The following is a 17,353-nucleotide window of genomic DNA, read 5'->3' as shown; positions in this document are numbered from 1 at the left end:
GGAAGCTATGAAAACTTTTATGTAGTTACTTCAATAAAGTTGCAGAAATAGAACAACCGTACCTATGTGTTTCAGCAGCTAAGCAGAAGATGCAAGCCACACCTTTGAGCAAATAATTTTATTTTATTTACTTTCTTTTTGCAAATGAACTGCAAAAGCCTGGTAAAGACTCTTCCTGAGAATGGTTATGTACAAAGTTAAACTTTCAGATTTCTTACAGCTTGTTTAAAAGATACACTTGTATACAATAAACTCATATTACTATGACTGTAAAAATTAAGCTTCATGGGTAGATTATAATCTTCATGTAGTTTATAATTTTAAGTTAGTATTTACAGCTTTCATTAAATTTACAGATTTGTAACAGATGTTTCAGTAAAAAAAGAAATATACTTTTGTCAAAGTTTCCTTATATCTACCCAGAAAGAAAGCAGGGAAACTTTCAATCCAAAGAAAGACAAAGATTTCTGATACATCAGAGAAAATGAAAACAGAACACTGTACTGAAAGGTTCTGAGAAAGCATAAAATACAAACATGAGCTGACAAGCATGCCAATGCATTTCACATATATGCAGATGCAAATTACTTGCATTTACTTCTAAGAGCATTATATAAAGAATTTTTCTAAAAAAGAAGAAAGATGTTATTTTGAATTTCTAATTTTGTAACTCAGGTATCCACAATAAATAGTTAATTAATCTTATTTTCCAATTAAGGTGCTATTTTGAAAACAAATTACTGAATAGTTAAACTATTATGCAGATTTAATTTCCTAATACAGTTATTCATAGATTTAAACTAGCTAAGTTAAAAAGGTCTTTCTTTTTCAGTGAAGAACTGCTCATACGTGATCATCTCAAAATACTGCTCAATTATAGTAATGAAAAAGTAAATAAGTTCAACCTTGATTTAAAAAGTGAGTTCTGTAAAGGAATAATTCCGCAGGCCAAAACAACATTTCCAGATACCTCTTCCTTTCATTCACCAGTATCAACTGGCTCCTAGGTATTACCTGCAACGTTTTATAGTGGTGGGTAACCTCTGTTTTTCTGAAAACAAGTGCCAGCCACAGTTTGGAGGAGATCATGAAATCTTGCCTAAGCATTTCATCAAACTCCCTGAGCTTGCCCTGGTTTCAGATCCTACCACTGATAAAACAAGTTGCTACCTCATCCTGCTGTAGTATCACTGGACAGCTATCCCAGTGTCTGCAAAGCCAAATCCAGGAAATGGCATATTTTACCATTCACCTTTACTGTAAGTAAAGGGAAAACCAGCACTGATATTTTCTTAAAGTTAGTTAGTATTTTTCTCCTTTAGAATCACTGCAAATGCCTGTCACTTGTACTACTGGTTCATCATTATTATATAATAAATGGCAAAGACAAATTTGAGAAAAGGACATTTAGCTATATACATTTACTTTTACATAATCACACATAATGTATGTTTTACCCAGCAACTGTATTTTACGCTAAAATAGAACAGAGGTCAAGACAGTAAGGGGTGAGAGGTTCTCCAAGTATTACTGATAAAGTACAAGCTACTTTAATACCCTTGTGTAACACTGAAAAAAGTTCCTGCCTTGCAGTCAAACACAGAACAAAACCTTCTCACATGGCACTATATGGAAGGGAGACATTACAAATACTAGCTATTGACACCCGAGAAGCTCAGTCCAAATCAATCACACAGATACACTATCAGTGCAACACAGTCAGGCACTGTGGTATGCCTTAACTATTGCTAAGAATGAAGCAGATTAAGAGATCAAGGAAAAATGGTTTCACCTGAAGCTGATAAAGATTTTGGCTGCCAGAGATGAAAACCTAGCTAAGTATCCATCTGAAATATCCTTTTTTGCCAACATAGTTTACTTTTAACTTCTGACATAAGAAAGGGATTTTATTGACATAATAAAAAACTTCTAACATTATAAAATGATTGTTTAAACATGACTAAATTCACAGAAAGCAACATGAGAAAACCTGTAACTTGGTACCATGGCAGTTGGCATATGCATCAGCTTAGGTCTGCTTTATGCTGTCCTTTGCTGCCCCACAGAAGGAACCAGGAGCACTTGAAGAACTCTCTCAAACCAAGAGCAACTCTTACTTCCTCAGTTGCTTTTCCAAAATGTATTTACCTAATAACTACCATGCTTAGCTGAAGAATATGTTTCTTAGATGTACCATGTTTTTGTCCCAATGCAAGAAATATGTTCACATGATGCACTGAGACTTAGGACATTTCTGGGGCTACTAGGTCTCACAGCCATATAATTTTCTAACCCAACAAACACTTTGCTCTAAAGCAAACACATCCTGAATCATATTCTTGCATGTGAACTTTATGGACTCTAGTAGGCTTCGTAGATAATTCAGCTGCAATCAGGAAAAGGTAGTCTGCCTTTGGAGCTGACTGGTATATTGAAGACCAATTGCTTGAGCTCCACCTGGTATATTAACTTGGTTAAACACATTCCAAGATGTTGTACTTAAGCACAAATAGGAAAAAAAATTCCAATCCTATTCATGGTCTGAGTATATTTGTAATTTGAACACATTTTAGATAAAGATTAATGAACGGAACTAATAAAGATTGTTTACCTATAGATTTGCATCCTAACTTTATCACTATTACCCCAGCTTCTGCTTACCTGTTTCCCTCCCATTTACACTAAACTGTATGAAAGAGAGGCAAAACATGTGGTTGCTCTTTGAAGGTATGTCTAAATTGACTAGAAGCCAACATGCATGTGTTCATTAGCCTGGTAAAAGACTAAATAGAATACATAGGTGATCGCTAATGTTGTTTTTCCTTAGGATGTACTGATTCATATATCCCAGTCCGTAGTTTTCAAAAATCATTTAACTAGATCTTTGTATAAGCACATTTGGAAAGGGAGAGAGCTTAAAACTGGTTAGTAGGCTTGGGACTGGGGAGAATTACAGACACAGAACTCAGTTCTATAAACCTGTTTTATGGGAAATATTGAAAATATGGAAATTGAAATGATCCAAACATTTCTTTTTATCTTCATATCCTCTTTTTTTATCTTCATGATAACTAGAACTGGAATAAAAGGCTTTCCCCTCTTCTGACATTGCAAATTAAATGCTATTCTTTGTTTCAAGGAAATAGCTCTTTCCAAGCCTGACCGTGCCTGAGTGAAACAGAGCACCTAAGTGAGAAAAAGTCTCCAGTTGTCATAACATAGGTATATTCTCAAAGATAAAGGCTGGCTGGTTGGATATATACTTCACAACTCTTCAGTGTCATGAAAGATTTCATTACTGGCCAAAGCATTCATCAGTTCTCAGATTGTTCTTAAAAATAGAAGGAAAAAGAAATGAGTTATGGAAAGGATGAAGCAGGCCAGCAGCCAAACTAGCCACAGAACACAGGCTGCTTCTGGCACAGCTATACAAAAATTCAACTGAAAACTATACAGCAGAACACGTATGGGGAGCAGTGGAGGGCATAGTTTCTATGAGTGACATTTAAAGATGGATAAGCCCGGGCTTTTCCTCAAAATATCTGTGTGTGGGAGATTCAAGAGCAGGGCTTTAACACAACTCCCTTTCTCCTAGATTCATTACCAACTGAGAAACAAAGACACTAGTTTCCAGCAGTCTTACTAAATCATTATTTATGCTTGAGAACTGTACTTCTCTATCATATATAAAAAGCACTTAAATTCTGCCGAAATTATCAGAATTTAAAAAAGTATTTGGGATTGTGAGCCTATTTAGGATTAAATAAATTTATATTCTTAGAATGAAAATCAGAATTTCAGAAGACTACAAGATTATTAAAATGTTTAAAAGTTACTTCCAATATTTCATCCAGAATTTGGAAAGAAAAGTGTCTGTTATTTAAACGACAGACTAAGAAAAGGAGAGTTGATTTATCAGCCCATAATATCTCTATTTAATGTATTTCTTTTTAAAAATATCTCAGCTCCCACATCATATAGCTTTGAAAAGCTTTGGGACTGACAATTTTGTGGCATCAGTGTGTCAGTTCCTGAGAACTGTTACATTCTCCCAGGCTAAAAAAAGACAAATCTCTCATAAGGTATATAAAAAAACAAAGCATGTAGCAGTGCATTAGTAAAAAAAAGAAAATATACAGCATTTCTTGGGGTCAACTAAAATACAAGTCTTTGCTATGCAGCATGAATATACAAAAAGGCAGACAAGTGCTAAAGTTATTAAGTGCGGTTTGGTTGGGGCACTCGTCTGTGTCTAGTGTGAGATGTAGTAAGAAGAGAAAAAAAGAGAAGGAAGTTTGTTGCCATGTTTTAAAATAAAAAATAAATGTTGAAAAAACCCAGGTTTTCTAAAGCACTAATACTAAATGACAATGCAATTAAAATAGTTTTGTTTCCTACAAACCAAGCTTATGAAGGCTTTATCGCAAACATGAAATAATTTATTTCATCAATAAATCTTTTATCTTTGTAATAAAACGATGTACAACCCATATCTGCTAGCAATCCAGGTCCTTCTGTGCTTGCTGCCACATTACTTTGCTTGCCTTGTTTTGGCAGATGCACGAAGCAAAATCAGATTCTAACAGTTTGACCTCTCTCACTCCTTATGTTCTCTAGGGGATAATAAAATCCAAGATACAATCCCACAGCAGTTAATGAAGCTTAACCTCACACCCTCTTAATTACCAATGCATTACACCAACTATAGGCATCATACTCTTCTCTAAGCTATTTTACAATGCTAAAGAAGTACTACTGTGCTATTATTTAGCAACATAATCCAAGCTGTATGTGAAATCCCTCTTATATAAAAACCTTTGATCCTTTGGGGTTTCAATAACTGTATAATTAATAGTACTTAAGAATTTAAAACATTATCTATTTATGTGTCAATAAATAAGTTGTTCACATGTTTTTATGCAACTATTTTGCAATGCAATATAATCACAGGTATGTTTAAAGAAATGTGAAATAAAAAAATATTAAAGGGAATATGATTCACTGTTGATCTCTAATTGCAACGATATTTAAATAATTTAAACTCACATGAATTTAAGGCTCTTTTTCATTATGTTAATTTTTCATATTTAAAGGACACCAGATGGTAAGTCAGGAAAAGTAAATATTTTCTTTCCAATAATGTATTATATAAATGTCAGTTTAAAGGGCCCTACTCCCAAAAGGGGGGAGGATTCTATTTTGATTGTAAACACTTGTGAAGACAAGGTCTATTGTTAAAGAACACAAATGACTGGATACAGAATCTTTCTCCTTTCAGTGGCCCTTGTACAACAATTTATTTCCATCTCCAGGTAAGGCTGTTCTACGGAAGTTTTTCTTTGACATTCAAAAGGACCAAATGGATGTCAACCCAGGGTAAACGAGAATTGTGTGAAGACAAAAGGGAAGTAATATTCCTCTGTTTTATGAAATAAAAAAGGTTAATTGAAAGTACTCTAAGGGGTATTTTTTTTTTAACCTGTAAGAATATATTCTCTACTTCACATACACAGAAGTAAACCCTACAGTCAAGTCATAGAACTCTTTGCTATAACCTCCTTGCACTATGGCTCAATTTCACAACATTGAAACCAGGAATGCATACAAGAAGATTAGATGATTTTTTTTTTATTTCATCTTTTTCTAAATCAGTTCATGATGCTTAAGTAAGTAAAAGATAAATACAACAAAAAAAGAGAACAACATACTAAAAAAAGTAATGCGAAGAAACTAAATAAAAATGAGAGTGCCCTTCTCCAAAATTCTGTAAACTATGCTGCAGTGTATAGTGCACTGGCCTAAGCAGTTTTAACAATAACAACATTATTCATGAACACCTTTACAGAGGAGCACTGTAAGCAATAGTTCGCTAATTAAACAAATCAATTCTACAAAGTTACCAACTAGATTTGTAAAATAGTTATTTGTGAACACTGAAGCCTAAACATTTGGGTTTTTTAAGCTACTACTTTTATGATACATTTAACAGGCTAAGTAAGATCTGTGTTTAAAAACAAACATCATTTCATAACTAAGATCATGAAAGAAAATATCCTAATAAACAGCCAAGGATTGGTAGATAGGAAACCTGAAATTTAAGCCAAACATTTATTTCCTCTGGTTCTGGAAAATCTTTTTATTAGATTGGTCTGAACTTTTGACAAAGACTAAGCTTTATACTTTAGAGAGTTCCCAGCGTGGGTACTACTTAAAAGGATTTCATTCTTTTTAAACAGAAGCGATTATTTTTTTCCAGCATCCTCTTTCACAGCCATACAACTTCTCTGTGAAGTTTATAACAGTTTTGTAATGCAGAAAATTATATTACAATATAACTAAAATATTTGCATTTCAATACAGAAAAACGTAAAATAGATATTCCATTTACCCAACATGCAAGCAAGAAAAGTAAACAGATGAGCAAGAGCTATATAATAAAGAAATTAGTTTTTTCAAAGGAACTTTCAAACTCTGAGACAGCTGCTAGGGTTAGCTTCAACCCTAGTCTTTGTGCCACAAGGTTATCTTTACTTCAGAAAGAGAGGTAAAAGGCGGTAGGAAAGTTCACTAGTGCTGTAACTGTAATTGGATTTCTGTGTATTAAGTGATAACATTTAATAGCATGCAGCAGCTTGTAACAAGCTCATGTATTTTGAAAATACAATTGGGAAAAAAAGGGTAATAGGAATGTAGTCCTGCTTCAATATATATTTTTACCTTTCAAGTTGTTATGCTTTTAATTTCTTTATGTAGCATCTAAAAATGTCAGATGACAGAAAAAAACACCTCTTGCATTCATACACAGCTTCTTTCACAACACCAGATAGTGAAGAGACAGGAAGGAGTTAGAATAGCACTCTTAAAATGGAAGCTTGGAAAGCCCTGGTCACCAGCCTTGATCATTTCTTCCAGGTTTGCATTCTTGCTTTTGACAAAATAATGTTTTAGAGTCATATCTATGAGGGAAAAATGTAAGCATCATGGTTGAATGTACTTTGCTGGAATAAAAAAATCCATGTAGACAGCTATGCTTTCTTTCAAGAGGTTGTTTGCATACACAGTAACACAACACTGATGCTCAGTGGGTTGTATATTGTTATTATTTTTTTAAATAATCCTGGAAATAACAAAAGTACATTTTGCTAGATTCTTTCTGCATTCATCTTTTCAGTGGAAAAAGAGTAAATGTGCACTTTCTGTTCTTCAGGTCTGCTCAGTATAACCAGCTTGTTGGAAGTGGAATTTTTTCAGTCTTTTCCAAATGACATAGTACTTAAGCAAAATGCCGTATTTAAAGTATACTTCCACTTTTGTTTTAGAGATCTTTTCAGCTTGGTAGGAATTTTTAAAAAACTTGTTCCTGGAGGTTTTTTTAATCTTGTCCCTATTTATTTTTTTTAATAAACCATTATACTTCTCTACATGCACCTCCCAGTTTCCTCACCAAGTAATGCTGCATTTTTTGCTTTCCCTGTGGTTCCCTAGACCACTAGCGTGGTTTCTCCTGACTGATTTGACTTCAGGATACGTCCAGCAAACACAGTGAAGCTGTGTATCTGATACATGGGCACACTAAGGGCTTTACTACTCAAGAGAATCTTCTTTGCAGTTCTCCAGACAGCAAACTGTTTGCATATTGTTCATTTTCAAACTTGGAAGTACAATGACACCAGGTGTACAAGGTAAATATCACTTCATACCTTAGTATGGTAAGCCTCAAAGGACTTGATTGGGTGTAGAATTTTGGGGAATGCATTTCCTTCTAAGGCTGCTGTCCTCTATAGCAGAGTTAGGAAAAGCATCCTCACCATAAGCAGCAGGCTCATAGACTACGTCAAAGTAAGTTTTTTGGTTGAAGGCTGTACTTTTTATCCTCTCATCTTGTCAGAGAACCTCCAGAAGGCAATCTCAACAGTGTCCAGAAGTATCGTGTAATAAAATTCCAGCTTGAAAACAGAAATTCCATAAAAATTGCACAAAGCTTTCTTCAACTTTTCCACAGGAGATGAACAGATGCAGCTCTAGAAAGCAGTTCTGGACCTCCCACTCTTCCACCTCAGGCTTCCAGGTTCCCAATGCAATAGTCATTGAAGTAACATTGGCCAGGATCCCACAGGGAAATTGTTGGACTCCAGTGCATGCTGGTTTCTGTTTCCCAGCATGTATAATGACCAGTAAGTCCTCCTCTTGAGAGACAAACTTTGCACAGGCTCCACGGTAAAAGCAACTTAACAGAAAGCACTCTTTATTTCAAGATGAGCTCATAACTGGCAAATATAATCCATTTTTTTCTCATTAAAACTTGTGAAAATCAGTTCCCCCCGCCAAGGTCTAGATAAAATAATTACTCAGGAAAAAAGGCAAAGAGATTCTTATATAGGCAGTTTAGGCAGTTCTAGAATTTTAATGCCAAATCTGAGAAGGAAAAGTGAGAAAGAAATACAGAAATGCAGCCACCACAGATACAGATTTTTTTTTTTTTTTTAAGACTGGAACCATACCTTGGCATTAACAAGGAGAATAGATGTAAAGAACTAAGCTGTTATATAGTTACTGTATTTTTATGCCTTCCAGAAGTCAGTTTGGTACCCAGCCCGACTTGGAGTGGATGCCAGCCTGTTCTAATTTTGGCTATAGTGATGTTCAAGGAAATATGCAAATCCCTTGCTTGCTATTTCTTACAAAGAGCATAATAGTGTTTAAGTTAAGACGTCCTCTGTAATAAATATAACCATATACTCAAATTTTTATGTTCCATTCTCAAACACATACACTATATGCAACTTCAAAATAGCTGTCATTAACTTTAGAGTGCTGAATTATAAAAAAAATATAGCCACTAAACACAGTGAAGTTAAGAAAATAGATACAAGAAAAAAACCCATCTATTTTATTAGTTTCTCTTTGTTTTTAAGCTTGAGCATGTAACAGCCTTTTATAATTTGTAGTCTAAACTTAATAAGGTATGGTACTGAAAATGGAACGTTAAGATACAATGTGTCCTTCAGCCATTTTATTATTAAATTAGTTTTCCATTTACCAATGCAATCAGTTTTATTTTATGATCGATCACAGAAGTATACCATACTATTTCTTATATTGTACACTATTCCCAGTTCTTATGCCCTTATAGTAAAAAGTTGCCTTTTGTTGAAGAATATAGATTGAAGAGAAATGCTCTCAAATGTTTAAAATAATTTCTAAAAAACAACATGGATATAGTTCTGTAGGTTTTACCAGAGGTGTATAATTTTTCAGCATTACGTCTTAATGCCAATTTCCTTAAGGAGCTTTGACTACAAAAGGCATGAATATGTTTTCAAAGGATGATGGATAAATTGGTGGGTGGTAATATAATATATCTTAGGCAGCTGATCAGGGCTTTTTATCCTCTGCTTGTCTTTTAGTTATACACAATTTCAAGATAATTATGGTCTATAAGAATGTCTTTTCCCCTTCCTACTACCAGCAATATTTGTCTTGGTTATAGGTTCACAAAACTTCCAATCACACCATAAAATTAGAACAGGGCAATTATGGCATCTCAGCAGAGAACTGAATGTACAGACTGACCATACAATATGGACATAAGGCAGTTAAGGAACTGTCTTTATGTAAAATACCAGTTAATTAGAATACTAGCTATAGAATATATTGAATCCATGCCTGAATTTTATAAAACAAAAAACAATCATAAAATGTGTAATTCGGGTAGATATGTACCAAATCTACGTTGCCTTTCCAGTAAAGAATACAGTCCAATCAGATACTGAAAATAAATTAATTATTAATGTCATTAAATAAAATGCAATGTTAATCAACAGTCAGATATGTTATATTAAAATCCTGACTTGGTGGAGACATCCAAATCCCCAACAGCTCATTTTTATGACAGGAGAGGACTTCTTGAAGCACCTGAAGGTCCTCTCTTCACGTGAGACAGTTGTAGGGAAAACTCCTTTACCTCTGTGATTTGGACACCTAACTGTAGCCAATGCCAGTCTTAGATCGACTTTTTCCAGGTGATGCAATAATGTTTTTTAGGTAACACATATTGGCATTTCAAGAAGTGTGTAAGCTTTCCAAGTGTGAAAGTACGTCATTTTCTAGATTGATGTATAGCATATTACAGGGTTACATCACTAAAACAATTTCAAGACAGCAATACAAATCAGAGAAATCAACTCTACTGTGCCTTGTCTGTTAAAAGTGTTGAAAAGTCAAGGTAAGAGTAGGAAAGCATAGACAAGAGTACTGTGGGATATATAAACACACAAATGGAGGAAGAAAAGAAGACAAAATTATGTTTTCCTCAACTTTCCTGTAGTAATATTGTCCATCCATTTATAATCTCTTATAGTAACACCACTACAGAGTTACAACAGAGGAATGCAGTATTATTACCTAGTGTCTACCCCTGAAAAGTAAGAAGGAAAACCTATCCTGGATCAGACAACAGAGCTCAGTAAGTCACATCGAACTAACGGACCACAAACTCAAACTGGTACAAGAAGCATAGATGTATATAACAATGCCTGTTGATTAACTTGCAAAAGCATAAAGAACGGGAGCTAGGAAAAATATGACATGCTATGAACAATTGATTCAAAGGTGAATGAAAGAAGAATAAAATATATATTAGCTACTCCATTTTAAGAAATTTTAATACTATGCAGTAAAAATATTAATTTGAATAATTTAATTTTGATGAGAAAAACAACCGTAATGATCATGTATTGTACAGTCAGAGTCAATAACTTGATTATCAGTTATTTAAAAACAAATATTATTAAAAATATAGCATGTTCTTCTGTAATTCATACTTCACAAACAAATTCTAACCTACTTGTTTAGGCTACAATCTAAACCACAAGAACAAATGATAAATATTTCACCCCTAAATGAATCCTCTTTAGGTTCAAGAACATAAAAAAATAATTAGATTTTTCATAACCACAATCATATCATTTCATTAAGAATATACTTTTTCCTGAATACTGAAGATAATATTGAGTAGCTAAGGCATAGAATCTACCATCACGAGGTAGGAAAAAAGAAAAGTAATCATTTTGTCCAGAACCAGTCTCTGAAGACTCTTAAGGAAATAGCCAGACTTCACTTGATGCAGAAGTAATCAGTAAATTATATGTTACTTTTGATATTAGAAAAACCAGCCTTAGAAAGACATAAAATATTTAATGAAATTTTATAAGATTATCCTCACACTTCAGCATTTTTTGTAGTGTTGATAGGGCTTTTTCCCTTATATAATTTCCTTATAATGGAAACTATCAGTGTTTGATTAGGAGCTCACTGAAGTCTGAAAGGAACCTTTCTATATGACCTGATCCAAAGCTGATCAGGTTTCCTAGTAGAAAAAAGACAGTCAGAATGAAAAGTACATGTAAAGGAATTTGTAAAGACATTAAATGATATTTTTCTTTCTATAGGAAACTACAATAAATATCTACACAAATTGTACACTGTTTCTACCACAATATATTGGAAGCAGCTTAACTACTCTTCCTGATAGGCAGGTGGAAACTGTAAACAGTTGGGTTTACTCAAACCATTCAGCTAAGCCAGCTAGTCTCTCTGTTTTTTTCCATAACCAAAATAAAGGATAAGTAGGCTCCTAGCCTGATTTGGCCTGGGGAGGACCTTACTCCATTGTCTGTAGATGGAGGCTAGCGAGCTATATTTAATTCCCAAATCGGGCTAGTGTAAATACTCCTGCACTTCCCAACACATTCTTATGAATCACCAAGATTAATTAATTTCTTACTACACAATATATACACTTTAAAATGTATTTAAATTCATCAAGAGATTACAGCTTTCCTTGGCAAAAGCTATGAGTCTTCTTTACCTTTAAGATGTTGTCAGGATGCTCTTTAGCAGAAGCAACAAACAAGTCATGTCCACAGACAACTCCCTCCGCGAGAAAATACTTGAACAACAAACTGGAGTAAAGACCGTATTTATCTTCCTCTGTGAAAAGAAGAATGGTTGGAATTTTTTCTTTTTTGTTACATAAATCACCCACCTGTATTTTCACATATAAAGCCCTCTTTTGGTCTACCTCCTAGAGTATATAATGTACAACAGAGATAACAGGTAAAATATGATTCCAAAGCTTTAAAAATAATGCTTGACAATATTGTATTCCTAATTTCTCAAGCCAGAGAAATAGTTCTCAATCATGTATTTGATTCTAAGATATGGATGGGATACAGCAATAGTGCTACCTTCCTAACAAGGTTTCCCAGAAGTATTAACTAAGATTACCAAAATCATGGTTTATGGGAAGGGGTTTTGTTCATTTGGGAGACCTGTGTTAATATTTATATTCTTAATACTTAAAATATCAATCAACTTGCTTGAAATATCTATTAATTGATGCTTTTCAAAATTTAATCATATTTGGCATGCTAAAGCTATATAAAGGTCTTATTTGTTATAGAGACATTCTTACATCTGCATTTCTTTCAAAACCGTGAGAACTACAAAAATAGGCAAAACAAATGGATATATTGAAAAAATAGACAATTTGCAACGCCATTTTTGAAAGCTAACCAGTGCAAAATCAGGAACACATTCAAAAGACACATGAACTTATTGTTTAAGAAGTGAGACAATACTTGTTAACAGAGATTGTGAATACTAGCCTACTGAAATAAAAATACAAACTCCCACTGACTTCAGAAAGGCTAATATTTCCTTCAGCTTCTTTGTTGCAAGTTAAGTATCAGAAATTACCAGAATTAGAAAGTCTTAATAAGCTTCATACAATTAAAATTTATCATAACTCAAAACTATGCGGGGAGTGAATGAGTAAATAACAATTGAAACTTGAACCATCTCTGATTTTCTTTATTTTTAGGAAATGTAAACAATAGCAATGTTAATGCTAGCAAAAACCATTCCTAACAATATAACTACCCAATTAATTGTCCAGTAAAATTTTAGATCTTGCCCTTTGGAGCAACATATTTCTAACATTTGTTTAGAAAGATATCGGAAATATTTTATTTGGGAGGAAAGTAAATGAAACAATGTAAGGTTTCACTTTTTCATCTGTTAATCTGGCTGCTGAAGATAATACACAGGGATGTTGTGGCAGAAAAATACAGAGAGATAGATTTTCTTTATGCAGAACCAACAAGACTCTTAATCCATTCTTTGTGTGACTTGGAAACAATTTCCTCCCTATTATGAATCACACAGGAAAATATTAAAAGAAAAACCACAAAACCAATAACAAAGGCTGAAAATAAGAAAGTTGTCATTCATATCTAACTTGTAAAAAATACTAAAGAAGGAAAACAAAAAGAATATAACTTTGATATGTACCAGAATAGTATGTTTTGGAGTTTAAGAGTCAAAAAGAACCAATGAAGTGGAGTGGGACGAAAGACCTATATCCAGAAAGGAGAAACAACATTAATAGCAATGGGGTAACTTAAGAAACAAATCACAGAAAAATAGTGTTGCACTGCTACGCTCCTGATATCATACACAAGTACTGACACTTTCAGTGCTTAGATTAACAAGAGAAAGAAATTCAAACCACAAGTTTTCAAATTCACTGGAGAAAGAAAAGTTCTCTCAGATATATTCCCCATCCTCCATGGGATACTGGGCAAAACAGAATTTATTTCCTGCTTTTTTATTTCACTTTTAAATTTAGCATTTGGGATACTTTTTTTTTTTAAAGTTAAAAGGTATACACGTGAAATTTGGAAAATTTATTTCTTTCATTTCTTTCTTCTTCCTCCTTCAGAATAATCCCTAAAGATAAGCCATCAAGATTACCTACTTTGTTGTTAAGGAGAAATACTTATTGAAAAGTTTCCCTTTCATTAAACCCAAGAAATGAACTAAAAGTGACTCTAAAGCAACATTTCAAGACAGAGAAAAATGCTCCATAACACAGTCGCTAAGACAGGAAATTACATAAAACTGGACATCCAAATAAGCCAAAGGAATACAATAATTACAACACTATTGCTATTAGTACTAGCCATTGATATATCCATCTTATTGTAGAGTCTGAGTGTCTTAAGAACTCATATTTATTATTATATATTAATATAATATTATATATTATATATTATATATTATATATTAATATATATAATATATATATTAATATAATTTACCTTTGATACTGTTAACCTGCTTGGTAGGCCATATTAGCCTTCTAATATACTTCCAATAACACATTTATCGTCTTTAAAAATAACAGTCTAGTGAAAAATATGGACAGATCAGTATCGTGAAAAGTACAGTAGGGACAAATGCTTACTGTTGACAGCGCTGGGTTCCCTATTAAAATTTCAGCAGGACTGATTTCCAAAAGCATTACAGAATTACAAACTGCAATTTCCTTGAAAGTTAGGAGCTCTTAATTAAATATCACATGCTTAAAAAGCCATTAATAGTGTTACTGAAGAACTGTTCTCCTAGTAACTCAGCTCCATACACTGTGCTGTGACTGAGGATGTAGGTCCATGTATGAGACTAGGATGGAGACAAGACTCAATTCAGATAAAACTGAAGCACTACAGTTGCAGAAGTAAAAAGTAGAACTGACGCCATCTAAAGTTTTGAAGAAATATTATAGTCTTATTTTGTAAATATAGTCTTTGGAGCCTTCTTAGATCTTAAACTGCTTCAACAAGAGGAAAAAAAGCCCCATATGCAGAGTAATTCTCCCTTATAATTGGAGTCCAGGAACACATACACCCCCTAAATGTTGGCTCTCTCTAGTTATTTATGCTTTGGTTCCTTACTGCAATATAATTGGCAATATATTATTCACAGGATATTGACTTCCATGTGCTAATCTCCACCTATGAAGCTCTCAATTTAAGAACCAAAGCCCTCTAGAAATCAAAGTGACAGCATGATATCTACTTATTAATTTTTTTTAATAAAAAATTGTCTGAGCTACCTGAAAGAAGCCACCAAGCCTCCCATATAATCACATCGCTGCAGCAGACGTCAGTGGAGGGAGACAATTTTGTTAGACCTCCCTTCCTTTGAACGGAAGAGGAAAAGGAACACTACACAGGCACCCTGGGAGGATCCTCAGCTGTAGCATTTACTTCATGCTTGGTGAATCAAAAATCTTGATTTCTTAATTTTTATCTACAAGCTAAAGTTCACCTTCATCATTTGAGGCACAGAAACACTGAGTTGTATTGCATACGGACAGGACTTAACTGACATTTAATGGAGTATTAGCCAGTATCTCATTTAGTCCAAGTATTTTATGATTTGTGTATGTGCCTGCAACTATACAGACAGTCTTTCTGGATCATCATTTTTTTATATTAATTATTCCTTAGACAGTAAACAACATGTTAAATTTTGTGCCAGACATAACATGGAAACTCCATAAAGCATAGATAAATATAAGAAATCATACTGTGTGTTGATGATTATTTAACTAAGAGGAAATAAAGCTGTAGTAATTAAGAAGAATTTTTACTCAAATTTTACTTGAAACGCTGAAATGTTAAAACAAGCTATAGAAATGAAGCAATGGGGAGCAGGGATATAAACCCTTTTACTGACCTATCCAAGATTATAATTAATTTTGTTGACTGATAGACTTATTTGTAATATAACAGGACTAAAGAGGTTCTTACACTGCCATACCCTTCCAAAACATATTTTGCAGAACAATAAGGAATTTTCAATTTAGCAAATTAAAACAATTTACATTCAGTGTAAGGACGCATCATTTTAGCATTAGCCTTTCCTTTAGTCTTCTTACATTGATTTTCGTAACAGTAAACTTACAGTAAAAATAGGAAATGAGCTATTGGAGAGTGATCTAAATATAAAACACCTTATAGTCTGCTACAGTACTCTAAGGATTAAATGTGTCTCAGAAAGCCTTTACAAACAGTGTATCTTGAATTGTTAAAGTCAATGCATCTGTAAGAATCCCTCAGTTCTTCAATTTGTCACATAGAGGATGGCTTTTTATTGATTCATTTCTAGGTCACTAAACTTTTGTGGTATTCAAAAGATCTAAAGTGCACCCATATGGGGCTTTTCTGATAGCGTCCATTGTACCCTGGCTTCAATAGTTACGTTACTATTCAAAACCATAGTAGTACAGCTTTCTTCTTGTAAATAAACAAACAAATCATTTAGCACAGGTACTTCAGTAGCTCACTGATTACTTTCATAGATAAATTGGATGAAATACTTTGAAGTATATTTGCTTTCTGATAATGCTTGGACTTACTATTTTGATGGCTAGGATAAATTCTCAACTGTTATGTTTATTTTTCCAAATTACACCCACATCCAAAAGAACTACCTCCATTCTATATGTGTAGGAACTAACACTTAAGTGCATTTTAGTCAGCCCAGATACTTAAGACAAGCCTGGCCCAAACCTTTATTCTTAGCCTCCATACTAAAGAGCTGTCCTGTCAGCAGCCATCGTAGCAGAACTTTACTTCTAGCTAATAAGGCACATAAACAAATAAGACTCTTGCAGCTGCAGACTCTTTTCTGAGTCCAGTCACCGCAAGTCACACAACAGTCCGCAGCTTTCTCCAATTCTTTTTGAACAAAGAGTGTTCTTACAGCTAAGTAGCAGGTGAGTAACTAGTGAAGCGTAAAACTATACAAGGAAAAGAGACTGTTTACCTAAAAGTTATGCATATTGTCTCCAGGACAAAAGCTCTTCTGATCCTACAGATAAGGACATAAATAAAATAGTTTATTGTGATCATTATTCATTGGTCTCTTTCCACAACAGCATGCTTTCATAGCTAAAATAGTCATGAAGAAAAAGCAGTATTGTCCATTTCAGTGCAATGAATTCCAACATATAACCATGTTGAAAACTAAGGACAAAGACCAATTCCTATTTATGGCTCTTTTCACCCCCTAGACTGTACAGGCTACTGAACACATAAGAGACATTCTCAACACCTTTGTGCATGTGCATGTCTGTAGCTACTACTCAAAGAAATCAGTGGGTCATGGAATTAGATACAAAACTTTAAGGCACTGGAGTTTAGCCAGAGCACACAACACAAAGAGAGCAGATATGAGTGAGGCACTGTAAATACATAATTTATAAAAAAGTCAAGGACAAAAATATCATCTAATTATGGAAATTGATATGTAAACGTGTGGTCTTAAGGAAAAAATCTCTAGCCATAACTGCTCCCCCTGCACAGAGACATTCATGTTCCAAGGGAGAGACGGAGAGTAAGCACTGTAACTTGAAAAGGAACAAAAAGCCAGGAAGAAAATCCACCATAAGGTAACAAATATGTATAGATCATATTTATAATAGCTGACTTTTAAACATCAGTAT

At 33.8% G+C, this 17,353-nt stretch overlaps 1 protein-coding gene across 2 annotated transcripts in view; it reads right to left on the bottom strand.

Annotated features, from left to right (window-relative positions):
* ELP4 (elongator acetyltransferase complex subunit 4) overlaps nucleotides 1-17,353 on the bottom strand; it is a 154,422-nt gene that overhangs the window by 124,695 nt on the left and 12,374 nt on the right. For both annotated transcript variants that reach the window (XM_075502052.1, XM_075502053.1), the window contains exon 3: nucleotides 11,870-11,991. In XM_075502052.1, the coding sequence (XP_075358167.1) occupies nucleotides 11,870-11,991 (122 nt within the window). The remainder of the gene's footprint in view (nucleotides 1-11,869; nucleotides 11,992-17,353) is intronic.

Source organism: Mycteria americana, chromosome 5 (assembly GCF_035582795.1).
Source record: "Mycteria americana isolate JAX WOST 10 ecotype Jacksonville Zoo and Gardens chromosome 5, USCA_MyAme_1.0, whole genome shotgun sequence".
Taxonomy (NCBI): domain Eukaryota; kingdom Metazoa; phylum Chordata; class Aves; order Ciconiiformes; family Ciconiidae; genus Mycteria; species Mycteria americana.
The sequence above is the reverse complement of the archived record's forward strand: the minus strand, read 5'-3'. Positions and strand labels throughout refer to the sequence as shown.